Source organism: Amblyraja radiata, chromosome 3 (assembly GCF_010909765.2).
Source record: "Amblyraja radiata isolate CabotCenter1 chromosome 3, sAmbRad1.1.pri, whole genome shotgun sequence".
Taxonomy (NCBI): Eukaryota; Metazoa; Chordata; class Chondrichthyes; order Rajiformes; family Rajidae; genus Amblyraja; species Amblyraja radiata.
In genome coordinates, this window is record NC_045958.1 from 115,149,103 (window position 1) to 115,171,984 (window position 22,882).

The window sequence follows — 22,882 nt, forward strand, 5'->3', positions numbered from 1 at the left end:
CTTGCTCATCAAAATCGTGTGCTTCAATGAGATCACCTTTCATTCTAAGTTCCAGTTTTTGGTCAACTGTACAAATCTGTTCACGATAAGGCCTTTCCTGATAAATGCCTTTGTTGCTACATGCGTCATGACTTTTGGCAAACTACATACATGCATCCCTAAGATACACAAAATGCAGCAGTAACTCGGCAGGACAAGCAGCATCTCTGGAGAGAAGTAATGGGTGACATTTCGAGTTGAGACCTTTCTCCGAAACGTCACCAATTCATTCTCTCCAGGGATGCTTCCTGTCCCACTGAGGTACTCCAGCTTTTTGTGTCTATCTTCGGTTTAAATCAGGATCTGCAGTTCCTATTGATACATTGAATTGAATAATTTTACTAGCCAAGTATGTATACATACAAGGAATTTGCCTTGGTGCTTTGCTTGCAAGTAACAACACGATATACAGTAACAATTAAAAATAAAACATAATTTAAACGTGACAAATAAAATAAAATACCAGAGCACAAGGAGGCTGCAGACTTTTGCTGTTGAGTAGAGCTACTGCTCGTGGGGGGGAAAAACTGTTTTTATGTATGGCTGTGGCGGCTTTGACAGTACAGAGTCACCTTCCAGAGGGAAGTGCTTCAAAGAGTTTGTGGCCATGTGGAGAGGGGTCAGAGATGATCTTACCCGCTCGCTTCCTGGCCCTTGCAGTGTATAGTTCGTAGATGGGGGGAAGGTTGCAGCCAACAAATGTCTCAGCTGATTGAAGGATGCGCTGCAGCCTCCGGGTGTCGTGCTTGGTGGCTGAGCCAAACCAGACCATGATGGACAAGGTGAGGACAGACTCTATGATGGCATTATACAACTGTACCATCATTGCCTGTGGTAAATTGTGTTTTCTCAGCTGCCGCAGGAAGTACATCCTCTGTTGGGCCTTTTTGACTGTGGAGTGGCCTCCCATTTAAGGTCCCTGGAGATAATGGTTCCAAGGACTTAAATGACTTCACAGATATGACTGATGGTTGTTGATGGTGAATGGGTTGAGGGGAGGGGGAGCTCTACAATCAATTCCACCGTCTTAAGACCATTGAGCTCCAGGTTGTTGTGATGGCACCTAGGACGCTAGCTGTCTCACTTCCTGTCTGGAGACAGATTCCTCCCCATCCTCGATCAGTCCAATCAGGGTTGTGTTGTCCGCAAACTTGAGAAGCTTGACAGAGGAGTCTGTGGAGGTGCAGTCGTCGGTGTAGAGGAGAGGGGAGAGTATGCCGCCTTGCGGCGTTCCTATGCTGCGGGTCCAAGATGTGCTTTCCCAGCTTCACATGCTGCTTCCTGTCTGTCAGGAAGTTGATGATCCACTGACAGAGGTTCAGGCACTATCAACTGCGAGAGTTTGGAGTGTAGTAGCTCTAGCACAATGGTGTTGAATGCAGAGCTAAAATCCACAAACAAAATCCTTGCATAGGTCTCCTGGTGGTCTAGGTATCCCTAGATCTCTCTGTTGTTTAACACTCCAGAGCAACATTATTTACAGTACAAGTCCTTCCCTGATTCGACTTATCCAAATGTACCACCCCAACCCTTGTCAGAGCTAAATCTCATCTGCCATTCTTTGGCCCACTTCTCTAGTTGATCCAGATCTAGCTTCCCATACTATCCAATCTACTGTTAATTTTGGCATTCATCCTCAAATGTATTAACCACGTTAACCACATTGTCAACCAAGTTGTTAATATCGATGCCAGACAGCAGTGGACCCAGGACAGATCCTGTCAGCACGCCACTTGTCACAGGCCTCCACCTCCACTACCACCCTCTGACTTCTTCCACTCAGCCAATTTTGAATCCAGTTGCCAGCACACCCTAGATACCACGTGATCTAATCTTTGAGACCAGCCTCCCTTGTGGGACATTGTTAAAAGCTTTGCTGAAGTCAAAGATGTCATGTGCTTCCATGATCTTTTGATTGGAACCATTTTTAATGTGTGTATGTTGGAATAACTTCCCTCTTCACTCTCTGTTCCCACTACTCCCACCTCAATGGAATCATTTTACTTCATCCTGTCTTTAGTTTCTTGCCAGTATATATGCTCTACACATGGTGGTAGCAACAGTTTGGGATAACTTATTTTTAATGTATGGAGACATGATAGATAAATTCACAGTTACAATGAGACATTTTGGTGATTTTAAGCTTTAACTTTATAATCTGAATATTTAAAAAGTAACTATCTAATGAGTATAAAGATTGGATCAATATTTTCCTGCCACTTTACAACTCTTAGTAATAAACTGCTCAATTTTATTTTTCACCAGTGTGATTTTTCTTTTGTGGCTGATCATCAATGGAATTATCTATAGTTTAATCATTCTAGACTAGTAGAAGTTATTATTTAACTACTTTAGTCTTGTGACCTGATTTTGTTAACTTGTGGACTTGATGACATCATGACCTTCGCAAGCTTTCATATATTAGTGTATGAGCAATAGGATTTGACTTGAAGTCATATTTTTTTTCCCCTCATGACATTTAATCAGGAGTGGGCAAAGTAGCTTACCAAATAATATATGTAATATGTGGCATGCAACTGGAGGAATAGCATTCTGGGTAGCTTATATCCCAATGGCATGAACATTGATTTCTCCAATTTTAGACAATCACTCAACCCCCCCTCCCCCTTACCCTTCCTATGCCCCACCTGGACTATTTAACTGTTTCTCACCTCCACTCATCTACACCCCCACCCCACCCACCACCTACCACCAGTTTTCTGCCTCAAATCTCTCACACCTTCATTCCTTACTTATCTTTGGCCTTTGTTCCAACCAGCTGGCTATCACCCACTGCCCCCGCCAACATCAGAGTTGGTTTCTGATTTGGAGGGTTTTGAGGAAAGGTTCTCTTGGATGTTTTAATTTTCTTCCTTTCCCATCCAAGGTATCCAATCCCAACCCTATGCTCTTTCCCCAGAGAGATGTTTTTCTTCTCTTCCCCCCCCCCCCCCCCCACTCCCCTTTAAAGTATTTGTTCTTTTGAAGGCTGTGATTGAATCTGTTTCCTCCAAAGCACACGTAAACAGCAGATACACGTTATAATCACTTGCTGTATAAATATTTTCCACAAGTGTTCTTGTTCTTTTGCCAATTGCCATAAATCTTTGTCATTGGAAGCCGTTTCTTATTTTAACAATACACAATAATATTAAGCACCATTTTTCCTGAGCCTTACTTTAACAGTCCTGGCTATTTCAGTCTCCTGAAACTGAACTCTTCAAATCCTAGTTTCATGCTACTTGTGATGTGTGCCAAGATACATCAAGAAGCTTTGTTTTGCATGCAATCAAATCAGATAAGACTATAGACAAATACTATCAAGTCAAACACAAGTGCTGCAGGTAGAGCAAAGGGAAAGAGGGCAGAATGTAGGTCTCAGCATTATAGCACAACAGTTCCAGTGACAAAGTAAAATATCTGCAATGAGGTTGAGGTAAATCGGACAATACCCAAAGTTATAGAAGAACTGTTCAGGAGCCTGACAACAGAGGGCAAAAAGCTGTTCCTGAGTCTGGTGGTTTGCCCTTTCAAGCTTCTATATCCGCTGCCCGACAGAAGTGGAAAGAAGAAGGAATGACTGGGGTGGGGAAAGGTTTTGATTGTGCCGTCTGCTTTCCGGAGACTCCATCTACACGTCTCCATCGAGACGTGTAGAAGCAGTCAATGGTGGGAAATTTTCTTCTGTGTGACGGATTCAGCTATATCCACAACATGCTTGTATTCAGGCTTCAGGCACCACAACTTCAGCGAATCTATGTTTTATACTGGTAATAGTTAAGAGAAATTAAAGTTTCCCATTTGAGATTAAGGTAATTCAGCAGTACAGAAAGTGAAGTAGCAATTCCTCAATTTCTGAAAAAGACTTTCAAATTTGACAATGATTTGAAATCCTATCAACAGTGAACAAAAGGAAACATTAGTGCTGAAACTATTTTTACTTTAAAAGTTGATCATTGTAATATTTATTATCTGAAAGGTTTCATTAGGGAGTTGCTGACAAAAACCTCAATTTATGAATCTTACTTGAATTCAGTGGTCTGCTACGCCATTTCACATGAGCATTAAAATCATTCAGTTTGCTGCAGATCATATTGTATTGTATTGTATTGTATTCAAATTTATTGTCATTGTCTCAGTTAGAGACAACGAAATGAATTTCCCTTACAGGCAGTATCATAAAAATAAAAATAAATAAATAATAATAATAAATAATAAAACATATTAAAAATAAAATAGAATTTAAAAAAAAGCACAAACACTGAAAGTCCACGACACAACATAACACAGTGGCACCAAGGTGAGGAAGGCACCATAGTCCAGCCAGCCTCCCCTCCGTTCTTCCCAGATTTTCACTCGTGGTCGAGGCCTTCCTAGCACCCGCAGTCGCCGCCCCGGGCGGCCCGATGTTCAGGCCCTCACGCCGGGCTGGTGGAACGCCGACGCCGAACCCCGACGGTGAACATCCTCCTCCTCAGCGGCCCGGACCTCCTGATCAGCCGCCTCCCGCAGCCGGAGTCCGCAGCTCCCGAAGTCCGCAGCTCCCGAGTCCGCAGCTCCCGAGCCGGGCAGAGTCGCAGGACCCCGCGCTGTCCATCAGCGCCGCCCGCGTTGGGAGCTCCGCAAACCGCAGCTCCATGATGTCGGTGCAGCAGGTCCAGCACTCCGGGCTCCAGACGGCGATCCCCGGTAAGGCATCGCCAGCCTCGCGATGTATCAGCGCTGTCCCGCCGCTGCTGGAGCTCTGGTCGCAGGAAAGTCCACGCCAATCCAGTAGGTAGGCCGCTGGTGGTGGGGGGGGGGGGGGGGGGGGGGCGAGGACGCGACTCGAATAAAAGTTGCGTCTTCACCAGGAAGCGGCTGAAGGACGGTATCCCCCGCACCGTGCCCTCTTCCCCCACATCAAAACACAAAAAAACACACTTTTACATAACTAAATAAACAAAAAAACAAAAAGATACCGGGCTGTAGGTGGAGGCAGCTGACGCCAGCGCCACCGGAAGTACAACACTATTCATGCATAGATAGATTTCTGCTGCTGCAGAACATTGGTAGACTGTCTAGTTCACCAATTTAACGATCAACATTACTCTTTCGATATTCCAGCATCTGCAGTTCCCTTTTGAACAACATTACTCTTATGCTTTGTTCAAGATTCATTAGCATTACCCAACCCTAGACTTGGCCATTAAACTTCTGTTGTTGGATCATTAGCCTTGAGTATTGCAGTGCTCCAGAGTAGCAAAACAGCAATGATGCCATCACACAATATTGCAATGTGGAAACAAAGAACTGCAGATGCTGGTTTATACCACAGACACAAAGTGCTGGAGTACCTCAGCGGGTCAGGCAGCTTCTCATTCCTTCTACAATACAATACAAATTTATTGTCATTTGAGCCCCAGTGAGACTCAAACGAAATTTTGTTTCCACAGCCATACAAACAAAGACAATGTCCTACAGACATACACACAATTAAGTTCACACAAACATCCATCACAGTGAACCCACTGTGATGGAAGGCAAAAGTCTTTTCTCTCCCCTGCTCTCCATGTCTCTCCCGATATCCAAGCCCCAGGCGGGTGATGATAAGTCCCACGGCCATTTTAGGCCGTGCGGGGCGATTTACGGCCCCGCTCCCGGTCTGAAAGTACAAGGTCGGAGCCCCAGCGTGCGATGGTGAGTCCCACGGCCATGAAGCCGTGCCGGGTGATGTACTTCCCCGCTCCAGGTCGTTCCAACCCCGCGACACGGGCTGGAGAAGTCGCGTTGCGGGAGCTCCGGGAAGCGGTCTCTCTCTCCCCCCGGACCCGCGAGCTCCCGATGTCTCAGTCCACCGGACCTGCGGCTGCGTTGCTGGAGCCTCCGAGCCCCAGGAGTCGAGTCGCAGCAGCGAGTCACCACCGCTCCCCACGTTCCGAGGCCGGCCAGCCCCACGATGGTGAGTAGTACGCAGATCCACAGCTCCGCAGTCTCCCGAGCCCCCGGGTCGTTCAGGCTGGAGACCGCTCCACGGTGCTAGGCCCCAACGACAACGGAGACCCGACAGGGAAAAGGTCGGGTCTCCCGTACAGGGAAGAGATTTTAAACGGTTTCCCCCGCTCTCTCCAGAGATGCTGTCTGTCCCGTTGAGTTATTCCAGCATTTTGTGTCTGGCATCTCAGGAGAAAAAGGATGGGTGACGTTAAGGATCTAGACCCTTCTTTGATGCAATATCACAATCTGTTGTAGGACAAAGGCCATGTCAATCTGCTTGCAAGGCTTTGTTACTGATTTTATTGCAAGTGTTGATCTCGTGTCTTTGGCAGATAACGTTTTAGGACTCCAACTGTAAAAAGAAAGCACTGTGAAACAGGATGTTTAAGAAATAACTGCAGATGCTGGAAAAATCAGCGGTAGACAAAAATGCTGGAGAAACTCAGCGGGTGAGGCAGCATCTATGGAGTGAAGGAATAGGTGACGTTTCAGGTTGAGACCCTTCTTCAGACTTTGAAACAGTAGATTTTTTTGGTTTGGTTGCTTTGGGGAGGAATACAGGAAGTGAATCGTAACTATTTTAGGTCTGGTTTTGCAGTGGAATTCTGCATGCTGTTATCCATTTTTCAAGTTTATCAAATGTAAATAACAAGAATAATTTATGTTGGCTTATTAAAAAGCTTTAGCCTGGCCATTATGTATTTGGAACCGAGCTATTAAAATTTGGCAGTGATTTCACTATTTCTCATCAAAAAGTACGACTTTGAAGCTGACTGAATTGATTTTGATAAATTAAGCATTTGTAACATTTCTAGCAAACTAGTCCCAGGGAAACCTGTTAAATCTTAATTTGCCTTTACTGTCAAATAATTACTTATTTAACAGTGGTTTCAGAGCTGTAGAAGCTATATGTAGAAGCTATTTTACAGTGAGCTGATCTTTGTTCATCTTTAGCAACTCATTTTATAAATCTGTCCGTGGCTTTAAATATGAAGACCAACTAACTATGTTTCTTCAAATTAGTTTTTAATGTGCACAATTTATGAAAACTATTGTTTATGCAGTTGGATAAGTTTGCCCTTGTGCAATTGTCAATTAGTATATTAACCTGAACCAGTCAATGGCAAAAGGTCATCCATCATTGTTAAATGAAGAGACAAGACAAAAATCTGGAGCAGTCCTGATGCAGGATTTTGACCCGAGATGTCGACATTTCAGATTCAGATTCAATCTTTATTGTCATTGTGCCGTGTACAGTACAGAGACAACGAAATGCAGCTAGCATCTCACCCAGAAGAGCGAACATAGAATAATGGAACAGTAAAATATATATATGTACATACAGTAGTAGTAGTGCAATTTTTCTGATGGAAGGAATGTCCTGGGGAGGGGGAGGGGGTGGGGGGGGTGACTGGCAATCACCAAGGTGCAGAGTTAAGTTGTGTAACAGCCGCAGGGAAGAATCTTGCTCTGGACAGACTCAATAGAGGGGAGTGAGGAACCGGTGATGCATTGGGCAGTTTTCACCATTCACCACCCTCTGCAGTGCTTTCCGGTCAGACACAGAGCAGTTGCCATACCATACTGTGATACAGTTGGTAAGGATGCTCTCGATGGTGCAGCAGTAGAAGTTCACCAGAATCTGAGGAGACAGATGGACCTTCTTTTGTCTCCTCAGGAAGAAGAGACGCTGGTGAGCCTTCTTGACCAGAGTTGATTTCTTTCCCTCCCCTCGCATGTGCTGCTCAACCTCCAGCTGGTTGTTTGTAGGATCACCATTGTTAAAGCCCCGGTCCCACTTACCCGAGTTACTCACGAACTCTCCCGAGTTTTCCCCTTGATTAAAACACAGAGATGCCAGCCGTAGGTACTCGGGGCTATTTTTTTTACTCGTGGTCATTTTTCAACATGCTGAAAAAACGTCCCGAATACCTACGGCTGGCATTACGAGCCGCTACGAAATATCTACGGACTCGCTACGGACATTCTCCGAGTTTGAATCAAGGGGAAAACGCGGGAGAATTCATGAGTAATTCGGGAAAGTGGCACAGGGGCTTAACTTTGGCTTCCTGTGCCAAAATATGTAACGTTAAAAGATTTACTTTTAGGTAGTTTGCCTTTGCCTGTGTGTGAGTGATTGGTGGTGGTCGGAGGGGCCGTAGTCGCAGATTGGCAGCCACGCTTCCGTCAGTCTGCCCCAGGGCAGCTGTGGCTACAGAAGTAGCTTACCACCACCGAGTGTGACTGAGGAGTGAATGAATAATGCGATGTAAAGCGCCTTGAGTATTAGAAAGGCGCTATATAAATCCCATCCATCATTATTATTATTATTATCAAGAACCAGTGAAGAACAAGACTTTAACGAATGCAGTATTTTCACACAATGTGATTGGTTTATTAATAACAATGTGCAAAACTAATGGAAATTGATGGTTACAAATTAATTGAAATGTTGCCCTGAACTTGGGCTTATGCATCCTTCTATTTCATCAGGAGACTATTCTCCTCCTGAACTGATGGTCCTTTTTGATGGCAGCAACTTTGGAGAGAAGGAATGGGTGATGTTTCGGGTCAAGACCCTTGTTCAGACTCCAGACTTCATAGTCTGAAGAAAGGTCTCGACCCAAAATGTCACCCATTCCTTGCCTGTCCCGCTGAGTTACTCCAGCATTTTGTGTCTATCTTCATATATAATAAGAGGGTGTGTGTGTACAGGATTCTAATTTTAAATGAAATAATTTTAGTTTTAGTTTCAGTTCAGTTTTAGTTTCTGTTTAGTTTATATGTTTAAACTATTTTTGGCACGTTTAAACACGTTGTCACATGATAAAACTAACTATGACACGTTAGTTTATATCAAGGTCCAGTGAAAAGCTTTTGTTGCGTGCTATCCAGTCAGTGGAAAGACAATACATGATTACAATCGAGCCATACAAGTGAGACCACACCTGGAGTATTGTGTGCAGTTTTGGTCCCCTATTTTGCTTTCTTGCTATTGAGGGAGTGCAGCGTAGGTTTACAAGATTAATTCCCGGGATGGCGGGACTGTCATATGCTGCGAGAATGGAGCAGCTGGGCTTGTACACTCTGGAGTTTAGAAAGGTGAGAGGGGATCTTATTGAAACGTATAAGATTGTTAAGGGTTTGGACACGCTAGAGGCAGGAAACATGTTCCCGATGTTGGGGGAGTCCAGAACCAGGGCCACAGTTTAAGAATAAGGGGTAAGCCATTTAGAACGGAGACGAGGAAACACTAAGAGTTGTGAGTCTGTGGAATTCTCTGCCTCAGGGCGGTGGAGGCCAGTTCTCTGGATACTTTCAAGAGAGAGCTAGATAGGGCTCTTAAAGATAGCGGAGTCAGGGGATATGGAGAGAAGGCAGGTACTGATTGGGGACGATCAGCCATGATCACATTGAATGGCGGTGGTGGCTCGAAGTGGCATTATAATGGCCTACTCCTGCACCTATTGTCTATTGTCTATTTATGGTGCATAGATACATGAGAAAAGGAATAATGTTTAATGCAAGGTAAAGCCAGCAAAGCCTGATCAAGGATAGTCTGAGTGTCACCAATGAGGTGGATAGCATTTTAAGAATGCTCTCTGGTTCAGCTCGGATGATTCAGTTGCCTGATAACAGCTGGCAAGAAAATGTACCTGAATCTGGAGGTGTGCATTTTCGCTCTTCTATACCTTTGCCCGATGAGAGAGAGGAGAAGAGGGAGTGGCCAGGGTGCGACTCGTTCTTGATTATGATTATGCTGCTGGCCTTGATGAGGCAGCTTGAGGTGTAAATGGAGTCAATAGAAGGGAGATTGGCTTGTGTGATGGTCTGGGCTGCATGCACAATTTACTGCATTTTCTTGCGGTCTTGGACGGACCTGTTCCCAAACCAAGCTGTGATGCATCCTGATAAAATGGCTTCTGAAGTCGAACACACTCCCCATTGTCTTTCTGACATTGAGAGAAAGGTTGTTGTCTCGACACCAGGTTACGAGGTTCTGAATCTCCTCTCATCATTATTTGTTATCTGGTCCATAATGGTGGTGTCATCTGCAAATTTGAAAATTGAATTAGATTTGTATATGGCTGCACAGTCGTGGGTGTACAAGGAGCAAAGGAGGGGCTGAGAACTCAGCCTTGCAGAGCACCAGTGTTGAGGATTATCGTGGGGGATAATTTGGCCCCCGTTCTCACTGATTGGGGTCTGTTGGTCAGGAAGTCGAGGATCCAATTGCAGAGATGAGTGCTGACACCATCCCACGAGTTTGGTGATAAGCTTGGATGGTATAATGGTATTAAAGGCAGAGCTGTAGTCTACGAGTAGGAGTCTGATGTAGGTGTCTCTTTTATCCAGGTGTTCCAGGGATGAGTGTAGGGCTAGGGCAATGGCATCGTCCATGGACCTGTTGTGGCGCTTGGCGAACTGCAATGGGTCAAGGCCGTTGGGTAGAGTGGATTTATTGCAGTCCATAACGAGCCTCTCAAAACATTTCATGATGATGGATGTCAAGGCCACTGGAGGATAGAATTGGCCACTGGGATTGAATAATATTGTTTTACTCTGTTTATAAGTTGTACTGGAAATATTTTTATTGCATTCAAACAGAAAATGTGTTATTCGTTGACAACTGATGTGGGTGGCATAGTGGTGCAACGGTAGAGTTGCAGCCTTACAGCGCCAGAGATCCAGTTTCGATCCTGACTATGGATGTCGTCTGTAAGTGTTTGTCCGTTCTCCCAGTGACCTGCGTGGGTTTTCACCGAGATCTTCGGTTTTTCTCACACACTCTAAAGACATACAGGTTTGTAGGTTAATTGGCATGGTGTAAATTTGTCCCTGGTGCGTGTAGGTATAAGTGTTAGTGTGCGGGGATTGCTGTTCGGTGCGGACTCGGTGGGCCAAAGGGCCTGTTCTGCGCTGTATCTCTAAACGAAAACAAACAATTAAATCTTCATGCTCTTGAATGAATCCAGTCTAATTATGTTTTGTATACTTCTCCACAGCCCCATGAATTTGATGAATGTCGCTTTGATATCAGTGTGAATGATAGTGTGTGGTACCTGCGTGCTCAAGACCCAGAACATCGACAGCAGTGGATAGAGGCTATCGAGCAACACAAGGTACAATGACATTTTAAAATTTACTCTTTGAAATGTAATTTTAAAAAGAATCATAACTGATTTTCAATTTATTTAGTAAACATTTAGTTTCTGCTCCTAGTTCTACATTGAATCATTGGAAGTATACTATCAAATTTGAATGCATTCCAGTAATTGAAAATTAGGTATAGAATATTAAAGGTTTCAAAGGTCTTTTATTGTCACGTGTACCAATTAAGGTACCGTGATATTCTAATTATGCACTGCATCTTGAACCTTTAATTGACTTGGAAAAGCTTTAAAGGAAGGAAAAATTGGCTCCTGGTTACTTAATGGGAACTTTATGTTTATGTTAATGTAGCAATGTTACAAAATTTTGAGATTTTAAAAATCAAGTCTGCAATTTATCCCATCAGATAAAGCATACAAATAAGTTTAATTTGACACCTAATTCACTTTCATATCTCAAGTATTTAAAAAGTTATGGCCATTTTCATACTCGGAAATGAGCATCTTGTTCCCTATTGATTTTCTATGGACATAACAAAAAAGCTGTGATCGTGAACAGTCAAAAGCCCATAACTTTCTTAAAAATTAAGAGAACTGAATGAAATTTTCAGTTATCATAGATTGAAGCATTCTGAAACAAATATAAAATAATCTTACTTGGATGACCTGAAATTAAAGCATATAATTAGTTAGTTACCTAATTGTAGCTAATTTCAGACTTCAATTACTAGATCTAAACATCTATCCATTTCTTAATAAATGATTAACATTTTTAAATAGCCTAAATGTCCAAATAATATTCACTAATAATTCACAATATAACATGATTTTTAAATCTCATTTACATTAATTTATAGGCCAAATGGAAGGAATTCAGTGTTCAATTGCTGTAAATAAATGCCCATTTAAATCAGCTTTCCAGTGGGTCCCTGTGGAACGCGCTGGTTTAGAACGTTCACATTGCGGTAGATTTGTGCCCCCAAATGCCGAGAAAAATACTGCGGGATATAATGGGCCCAAAATGAGCTACTCGCAATATTAAACTTTGTATAAAGGGATCTTTAGAAGCCATTTTTAATGTAAAAATATACAGCCTACCTTCAGTGGTTTGCTTTATGAGACCCTGCGGTTGCTGGCGGTCGCGGGTTTAGAGATTGATTTTTAAACTACTATAACTATTATTCAAGGCCTTTAAAACTAATAATAGCTTTTGCGACGGGGTCTTCCAGCGATTTTTCGTTAATAATTAACTAGGCTGAACATCTTCGATTTGAACAGCCTAGAGAAAATCGCGTTTTAAACCCGCCCCCTCTAAACGGCGCCAAAATCGCGCACACCCGCAGCGGCAGATGTTCAACGACGCTTCAGGTAGGCTTTGCAACATACCTAGTTAATGTGTGTGGTCTTTAACTACTTGAAATTGTATGCCTCCGACTTGCAGTATAAAAGGTGCTATTTGAGGTTGTCGTAAAAAGTATTTGTTGTTAAATAACAAGTAGAGAACAGAAAATAAATTAGCTTGAGTAAAAGCCAGATGAATAAAAGGATATCTCATTTGTAAATATTGAACATTTCTAAATGGTTCCTTTTTGAATAAATCACTTGTTGTTGCTCTTGCTGCCACTATGTTCCACATTGCGTTCCAGAGTTAGGTGATACGGCTACTCTTACTTACTATAAATATAGAAACTGAGAACATAAGAATAAAAGTAATGGATACACAACATAGAATTGTGGTGAAATTCAGGAAGACGACGGGTGTGACTATCGTATAGAGGGAGAAACATAATAATAATAATATCTTTTATTGTCATTGCACGTCAGTGCAACGAGACTTAGTATGCAGCTCCAACCGATGAAAAAGAAAAGTAAAATAAATAAATAAGCTGTGTGTAGTGACCATCCGAGGGAGACAGTCCAGGGGGGATGGGGGGCATTCAGCAGGGCCGGTTCAGAGCCGCTATAGCTCATGGAATAAAGCTGTTTCTGAGTCTGGAGGTACGGGCGTAGAAGGCCTTGTAACGTCTGCCGGAGGGAAGTAGTTCAAACAGACCGTTACAGGGGTGTGATGAGTCTTTATGGATGCTGACGGCCTTCCTGAGGCACCGTGTGTGGTAGATGCCCTCCAAGGCTGGTAGCTCTGTCCTAATGATCCTCTGCGCTCTGTGGACGACGCGCTGAAGAGCTCTCCTCTCCGCCTCCGTGCAGCTGAGATACCACACAGAGATGCCATACGTTAATATGTTCTCTGTGGTGCAGCGGTAGAACGTTGTCAGCAGCTGTTGGGGCAGACCAGTCTTTTTTAATGTCCTCAGGAAGAACAGTCGTTGCTGTGCCTTCTTGACCAGTGCAGTGGTGTTGGTGGACCATGTGAGGTCCTCTGAAATGTGAGTGCCCAGAAACTTAAAGCTGGACACTCTCTCCACACTTTCCCCGTAAATGGAGATTGGGGTGTATTCTCCATTATGGGACCTCCTTAAGTCAATAATCAGCTCCTTGACTATTGGAGGTGTTTAGTGACAAGTTGTTACGTGTGCACCAGTCCGCCAGGTTCTGCACCTCCGCCCTGTATTTTGTTTAATCACCGTTGGTGATCAGCCCAATCACTGTTATGTCGTCTGCAAACTTCACAATGGTGTTGGTGTCGAATGCAGGAACACAGTCGTGAGTGAAGAGGGAGTAGAGCATGGGGTTTAGTACACAGCCCTGTGGTGTGCCGGTGCTCAGGGTGATAGTGGAGGACAGGTGCGGGCCCAGTCTCATTGCCTGCGGTCGCTCCGTCAGAAAGTTCAGGATCCAATCGCATATCGGCGAGCTGAGGCCTAGCTGGTGGAGTTTGGTGGTGAGCTTGGTGGGGATGACCGTATTGAATGCAGAGCTATAGTCAACGAAGAGCATCCTCACGTATGTGCCCTGTCTGTCCAGGTGAATACTTAATATAGTTTGAAAACAAAACTTCAATGGCTACATTTGAAACCAGTAGGATGTACATATTTCAAAGGGCGACTGAGTTAAATTGTGACCATTAGAGGAAAACATAATGAGAAGCAAATTACAAAAGTTCACTTGAACTTGAACAAAAGCAAGGAATTGATATTGAACTCGGAATAATACAACTTTTTTTAAGAACGCAGACTAATTGAACTGTGCCAAGGTTTGAACATAACATTAGAGAAGAATAAGGAGAGTTGAAAAAGTGCAGCTTCAAAACACTGGAATATTACCAGTAATGTAATCTAGAATTTATGAAGAGGCTTAAAGTAAGAGGTGACCCAGTGGAGATTTTCATGAAGGTTTATGATAAGGTTAGTGGTGATAGATTATTTCAATTACTTGTGTTATAATGAAAGCGTGCAGAGTAACTCTTATTGCAAAGAATTAGAGGCCATTTTTTTTCCTTTCGGCCAAAGTTGGCTGGTGGTTGAAATTTTGTCACGCACCCGTTGTAGCATTCTTACTTGTGGCTTGAAATGGATGTTTTGGAATTAATATAGAGTGGCATTAAACTAGACTTTAGAAAAACACTTAAGGGCCTGTCCCACTTACGTGATTTTATTTTGGCGACTTGCCGGCACCCGTCGCAGGGTGACGCCTGTTTGGCGGTGGCTAGTCGCCCAAAGAGTCATACCTTTTTCTGGTTGCCGCTGGATTTTCAACATGTTGAAAATTTTCAGCAACCTGCTGCGACTATGCCGAGTGCCGGGATATCTTTAGATTCATCGAGTTGGATGAAGGGATTCAAAGTAACATTAGCAAATTTGCAGATGACACAAAGCTGGGTGGCAGTGTGAACTGTGAGAAGGATGCTATGAGAATGCAGGGTGACTTGGACAGGTTGGGGGAGTGGGCAGATGCATGGCAGATGAAATTTAATGCGGATAAATATGAGGTTATTTACTTTAGTAGCAAAAACAGGAAGGCAGATTACTATCTAAATGGCGTCAAGTTGGGAAAAGGGGAAGTACAACGGGATCTGGGGGGTCCTTATGCATCAGTCTATGAAAGTAAGCATGCAGGTACAGCAGGCAGTGAAGAAAGCGAATGGCATGTTGGCCTTTATAACAAGCGGAAAAGAATATAGGAGCAAAGAGGTCCTTCTGCTGTTGTACAGAGCCCTAGTGAGACCACACCTGGAGTATTGTGTGCAGTTTTGGTCTCCTAATTTGAGGAAGGACATTCTTGCTATTGAGGGAGTGCAGCATAGGTTTACAAGGTTAATTCCCGGGATGGCGGGACTGTCATATGTTGCGAGAATGGAGCAGCTGGGCTTGTACACTCTGGAGTTTAGAAGGATGAGAGGGAATCTCATTGAAACATATGAGATTGTTAAGGGCTTGGACACGCTAAAGACAGGAAACATGTTCCCGATGTTGGGGGAGTCCAGAACCAGGGGCCACAGTTTAAGAATAAGGAATAGCCATTTAGAACGGAGACATTGAATGGCGGTGCTGGCTCGAAGGGCCGAATGGCCTACTCCTGCACCTATGGTCTATTGTGTCAGACAACATGGGAACAGGCCTTTCAGCCCATCATGTCTGTGCTGACCAAGATGCCCATAGATTCTAGTGCACCTTTCCCAAGATTGACCTATAGCCTTCTGAATCTTTCCTTTAGTACTTGTCCAAATGTCTTTAAATGTTATACTGTCCTCTGGCACCTTTGCTAAATTTCTAAATTGTCTAGGACAGCTGATCTTTAGATTTGTAGCTCCAAGGTCTGCATTCTCAATTAACTTTTAACTATGCCCACAGCACATTTAAAGGAAGGAAAATACAGAAAATGGAGGGAGACATAAATCAAACAAACTGCATAATATTAGTTTTAAATTGTAGATGCTGCAAATTGAAATAAAAGCATAGGTAATTGAAATACTCAGTGGTTCAAGAAACATCTGTGGAGGGCCAAACAGAGTTAATGTTTCAGGTCAACGATCTTTACTCAGAACTGGTTCCAATACTGATGAGATGTCATTAATCTGTAACGATGACTTTTGTTTCTCTCATCACTCAACTTGCTGGAAATATTCATCCTGGCCTGCTGAGTATATCCAGTGTTTTCTGTTTATTATCTTACCGCTTAAACATTGTCCTAGTTGACGTTTTCAGGTCAGGTCTCTGTGTTTAGGTTCATAAATATTGTGTGTGAGAAACGTACCTAGATGCATGTGATTGCCGATGCTTGAATCCTGAGCAAAAAACAAACTGCTGGAGGAACTCAGTGGGTCTGGCAGCATCCATGGAGGGAAATTGGACATTTTGGATGCTTCATGGTGCCTTCTTCAAGACGGGAGGGGAGACAGCTGTTAGAAAGAGATAAAGTATGTGGATAAGAAAGGTTTAGAGGGATAAGGGCCCAACGTAGGTAACTGGGACTAGCTTAGACGAGGCATCTTGGTCAGTATGGTTGAGTTGGGTTCAACGGCCTGTTTCCATGCTGCGCAACTCTCTATCACTAAGAGCTAGCAAGTGATAGCTGGATCTAGAAAAGGAGAGGAGCAAGAGCTAGAAAATGATAGGTGGATAGAGATAAAGAGTGGTTGATTGGCAGATGTGTAGGGTTAGGAGAGAACAGTAGAGATTGTCGTAAAAGTTTGAGATGATAAGTGGAGAATACACAGGACTGCAGATGATCGAATCCAATAAGAAATAAAAGTGAGGTGTAAAATGTAGAGCCAGAGGGAAGGACGTTGAGTAGATGGTACGTAGATACATAGAAAATAGGTGCAGGAGTAGGCCATTCGGCCCTTTGAGCCAGCACCGCCATTCAATGTGATCATGGTTGATCGTCCAAAATCAGTCTTCTCCCCATATCCCTTGATGGGGGTGCTGAAATAGGTGACCCGTAGGGGATATGTGTGAGTGATGAGAGAAGCAGGTGGAGGACGGAATGGATCTGTGAAATTGGAGGATGGTGTTGGGGAATGCAAAGAGGAAAGTTATCTGAAATTGGAGAATGTATTTTTCATGCCATCTAGGTTACCTAGCTGCTGTTCTGCCATATTTTTCTGCTCCTGACCCACTCCTTCATCTTTCTACTACCTCTCTCCACGTTACTCATATCTTGAAGACCCAAAACAACATCTGTCCATTTCCCTCCATAGTTTAGAGATACAGCGCGGAAACAGGCCCTTCAGCCCACCGAGTCTGTGCTGACTAGCGATCCTCATACACAAGCACTATCCTACACATTAGGGACAATTAACAACTGAACCCAATTACCCTACAAACTTGTATGTCTTCGGAATATGAGAGGAAACCGGAGCACCCGGGGAAAATCCATGTGGTCCTGGGGAGAATGTACAAACTGTACTGACTGCACCCGTAGTCAGAATCAAACCCAGGTCTCTGGAACCGTAAGGCAGCAACTCTACCTTCTTCGACTCGGATTGTCAAAGCTGCCACAGCCAGACATAAAAACAGTTTTTATCCACGAGTAGTTGCTCTACTCAACAGCCAAAAATCTGTAGCCTCCCTTTGATCTGGTATTTTGTTGGTTCACATGCTTGATCAATGGTGTTTTATCATAAATGTTTTATTATTATTAATGTTTAGTGTTTTCTGAGTCATTCGTAACTATGTCATGTTGTTTACTTGTGGGCGGAGCACCAAGGCAAATTCCTTGTATGAATACTTGGCCAATAAACTTACTTACTTCTTGCGTAAGGCGTGCACAGCCTAAAGTTGTCAGACAATTTGTTCTGTTTGATCTTCTGTTTGTGCACGCCAGGTTGATTGCATTCGTCGAAACAGGGTGAACCACGTGAAGGTTGCAATCTCCCACCCCTGCAACTCTACCGCTGTGCCACCTTGCCCCCCCTGGTAATTAATGCTTTATCTATCATGATGAGACTGGTGCCAGAAACACTCGCTTGTCTGCTATAAGAAACTGCAGTGGATTTTGAAAAGGATTTAATTGACTTTTACTGCCCCACCCACAGACGGCCTGGTTTATATCAGGGCGAATTACTTGTCTCATCCACTGTCGTGGTAGGGAGGTGAGACATTGTCCTGTCCAAGCCAGCAGTTGTTTGAGTATCAGTGAGACATGTGTTTGAAGCTAGAGGAGGTGAGGCTCACTCATTATTATGTTGATTTCACAATATGTTTGAGTCCGCCCTTCATGAAATACCTAAACTATTGTACACTCAGTCTACATAAAATATCTTCCCTGGAGGAAAAGATATTAATGTGATTCCTGATATTTGATTTTGCTGGAGAGATTGTTGCGATAATCTTCACAACAAGCATATGAGGCAGTGGAAATGTGTATAGATGAATTTATCACCAATTAAGTGGCTGTTGAGCAGGAAAACACCATTGCTAGATCTTAGTATGATGTCTGACTTTTTGTTTTGCTTGCTTGGAGTACCGAATTAAGTTGAGGCATCGGTGTAATAGATAGCTCACTGGTTAAGACAGGAAAAGCTATTTCCCTCTTAGTATTCTATTTGAACTGGGAGAACAAATGCTGTGCCATATCCATTTTTTTTTTGTTCTTTTACCATTTAAAATTCTTCAAGAGCTGACATCTTTCTCTCGTTTGTGGCACTGTCAGATTTCCAAAGCTGACATATTAACCAATTCTGAACAGATTAATACAAGTACTTGAGTTTATTCTCAGTCAATGGCCATTAGTAACCTTTTGCTGCATCAGGCTTGTGTGCAAGTATTGCATGGCGCCCTCTGCAGGTTACATTGAAACGCAAGCGCAGCATTGATGTACACAAGCTACTATAGATGTTGGAACTTTGAGCAAACACAAAGTGCTGGAGGAACTCAGTGGATCAGGCAACATTCGGGCAGGGGGAAAGCTGGATAAAGAGAGGTCTGAACTGGACAAAGCCTGGCAAGTGGTAGCTAGATACAGGTGAAGGAGGCTTTGATTTATAAATGAGTGGCGTAAGTGCGAAGAAAACTGGAATGATTCAGCGGGACAGGCAGCATCTCTGGAGAAAAAGATTGGGTGACGTTTCGGGTTATAATCCTTCTTCGGACTGCTAGTTCCATGGACAATGTCCAGTCTGAAGAAGGGTTCCGACCCGAAACGTCACCCATCCCTTTGTTTCCAGAGATGCTGCCTGTCCCGCTGAGTTACTCCAACACCATGGTCTGTCTTTGGTGTAAACCAGCAGGTACAGTTTCTTCCAACATATGAAAGACTAAATATGTTGGATAAGGTAAGAACAGAAGTGAAATGTAAAGCCAGGGGGAGGAATGGAGGTAGAGGTGAGAAGGGAGGGGGAAAGAAAGGGCATAAAAGGAGAAATGAAGGACTCTGGGATGGTAAATGAGTGTACAATGGAAGAGAAAGAAGCAAGGTGACTGGGAGGGTGGAAGGTAATGAAAAGAAATGGGTGTACACTGGGTGATAAGCCACACAGGGACACCACCTCCCTCTCCTCCATCCAGTGACCCCACCAGCCCTACCAGGCGAGATAGAAGCTCGCATGCACCTTTTCAAACTTCATCTACTGCATTTGATATTCTAGGTGTGGCCTCCTTTATATCGTTGAGACTGGGCAACCATGTTGCCAACCACCTGCACTCTGTCTGCCAAAACCTGCTGGACCATGACTGACCTTTTCGTCCTTGGCCTCTTCCATTGCCAGAGTGAGGCCACACGCAAACCTAAGGAACTGCAACTCGCGCTCTGCTTGGGTAGTGGTAGTACAAGATCAATCTGAAAAAGGGTCCCGACCCAAAACATTTCTTCCATGTGCTCCAGGAATGCTGCCTGACCCATAAGACCATAACATGTAGGAGCAGAATTAGGCCATTCTACCCATTGTGGCTGATCTATTTTTCCCTCTCAATCCCCTTCTCCTGCCTTCACCCCAAAATCTTTGACACCCTTCCTAATCTAGAACTTTTCAAGAGACTTCTGCTGCTGTGTGGTGGCAGCCCAGGAGCCTTCAATTTTATCCTCTCTTAATATAGTAAGTGGCTAGAAATTAGATTGCTGTGCCTTGTTTTGTGTTGACACATGCACTTTACGTGAAACATATTAGACCTTCAGCCCAGACACATTAGGTTAGACGAACTACGTACCAATGTCTGACTGTGGGAATGTGTAGCGGGTCACCTGAAATGAACGGAATTGGGGGTCTGCCGGGTACCACCGCTACGTGTAGACCTGGGGGACCCTCCAAGGGGCCAAAAAATGGGTGTAAAATAGATGAGTGATGGTGTGCTCACTGCCACGCCTATATCAACAACAAACGGCAGACATTTGTTCCGCTGCAAAAGGCCCGCCACAAAGGGTCTCAAAAATGGTCTAGCATATAGACGAGCAAGGTACCACTCAAAAAATAATGTCAAATGAACAAGTTGAGTTCATAGAGTACAAAATGGGTTACGCCAGACAAATAGTCCGCTGCACTACAGGAACCAGACACCCCAAAAATGGACACCCTAGACCCTGCTGTCCAAATAGGCTACCCCAGATATTGTGGGTACCAGCTAAAGTATAAATGATCTATCACACCTTGGGGGATATGCAATGACCTATGACAGAACAATTACCGCTGCCTTGGGTCTACCAGACCCCCTAAATGGGCCCTTGGGCCCACTCTAGGCTAGCCTAGATATTAAAGGTACCAGCTAAAACCAGGTTTAGATGATCAATCACAGCCTAGGAAATACAAAATTACCCATGCCAGAATGATAGCCCATTGTCTTGGGCCTACCAGACTCCCCAAATAGTCCCTTAATTGCCCACTGGGTCTGATAGGCACAAGGCTCTGGCATCGGTCATTTTGTATTCCCCAAGGTGTGATTGATCATTTAAAGCAAATATTTAGTCCAATGGCAAACATGTGGTTCAAAATTGTCATTTTGGTCCCAAACTCATTTGTATATGGCCCAAGGTAGACAAAAGTGCTGGAGAAACTCAGCGGGTGAGGCAGCATCTATGGAGCGAAGAAAATAGGCAACATTTCGGGTCAAAACCCTTCTTCAGACTGATGTGAGGGTGGGGGGGTGGGAAGGAGAAAGGAAGAGGTGGAGCCAGTGGGCTGAGGGATAGCTGAGAAGGGGAGGAGGAAGTAGGGACTACCTGTGGCCCAATGTATTTTTAAAGTTTATTATTAATGTACTTTTGTAAGAAATTATTCATTAAAGAATAACAGACTCAAATGTTAACCCTACCCCTAAGGAGAATTTATTTTGTTATGTTACATAGTTACATTAAACCTATAAATTCAAAAGATATTAACTCCAAATTGTGTAACATATTCTGTACTTCAATATGTTTACCTGAGAATAATTCTGAAAAGAAAACTGGGTCTACCGTTACTCAGTTCTTAGATATGGTCATTTCAAAACAAACAGTCTGCACCAAAAGCAGTCTGAAGTTGTCATGAGCAAAATTGGCAAAAAGCAAACAGCTGGGACATTTTTTGCAATGAGAAAAAAATTAGATTGATAACTTTCTAAGTTTTATATATGTTTTAATATAGATATGATATTCACAACCATGTGGAAAATTTAGTGGGTTGTGCATCGAGATGTTAAGAAAAATCACAAATATGCCCCAAAATACTCATTTTTGCATTTATTTCTAGCTTATTGGGTACTTATACAATAAAAGGCTATATATCTATCTATCTATCTACTATGATTTCCCGGTAGCGTAATCATCAATACAGTTTACAGGACCCTACATGTACATTGTATTACTACTAGTACTAGCTAGGTTTGGTAATTTGCCCAGGATAATATTAGCCTGAACTGTACTAAAAAGCTTTTAATGGGAGAACAATGTGGACTAAAAATACTCTCCTTCAAAGCTTGTTCCTCCATTTGAATGTAGAAAACTTTAAAAACCTAGGTCATCAAAGTATTTTTTTTATTAGTTTGGTTCAGGGTGGTAAACATAGAAGCATAGAAAATAGGTGCAGGAGGAGGCCATTAGAAACATAGAAAAACATAGAAAATAGGTGCAGGAGTAGGCCATTCGGCCCTTAGAGCCTGCACAGCCATTCAATATGATCATGGCTGATCATCCAACTCACTATCCTGTACCTGCCTTCTCTCCATACCCCCTGATCCCTTTAGCCACAAGGGCCACATCTAACTCCCTCTTAAATATAGCCAATGAACTGGCCTCAACTACCTTCCGTGGCAGAGAATTCCACAAATTCACCACTCTCTGTGTGAAAAATGTTTTTCTCATCTCGGTCCTAAAAGACTTCCCCCTTATCCTTAAACTGTGACCCCTTGTTCTGGATTTCCCCAACATCAGGAACAATCTTCCTGCATCTAGCCTGTCCAACCCCTTAAGAATTTTGTAAGTTTCTATAAGATCCCCCTTCAATCTTCTAAATTCTAGCGAGTACAAGTCGAGTCTATCCAGTCTTTCTTCATATGAAAGTCCTGCCATCCCAGGAATCAGTCTGGTGAACCTTCTCTGTACTCCCTCTATGGCAAGAATGTCTTTCCTCAGATTAGGAGACCAAAACTACACAATACTCCAGGTGGGGTCTCACCAAGGCCCTGTACAACTGCAGTAGAACCTCCCTGCTCCTATACTCAAATCCTTTTGCTATGAATGCAAACATACCATTCGCTTTCTTCACTGCCTGCTGCACCTGCATGCCTACTTTCAATGACTGGTGTACCATGATACCCAGGTCTTGTTGCATCTCCCCTTTTCCTAATCGGTCACCATTCAGATAATAGTCTACTTTCCTGTTTTTGCCACCAAAGTGGATAACCTCACATTTATCCACATTATACTGCATCTGTCATGCATTTGCC

The 22,882-nt window shown here is 43.4% G+C and overlaps 1 protein-coding gene across 7 annotated transcripts in view; it reads left to right on the forward strand.

Moving 5' to 3' along the window:
- The window catches only part of cert1 (ceramide transporter 1), a 94,908-nt gene that overhangs the window by 21,462 nt on the left and 50,564 nt on the right, over nucleotides 1-22,882 (forward strand). For all 7 annotated transcript variants that reach the window (XM_033018636.1, XM_033018637.1, XM_033018639.1 and 4 more), the window contains exon 3: nucleotides 11,022-11,138. In XM_033018636.1, coding sequence (XP_032874527.1) covers nucleotides 11,022-11,138 — 117 coding nt within the window. The remainder of the gene's footprint in view (nucleotides 1-11,021; nucleotides 11,139-22,882) is intronic.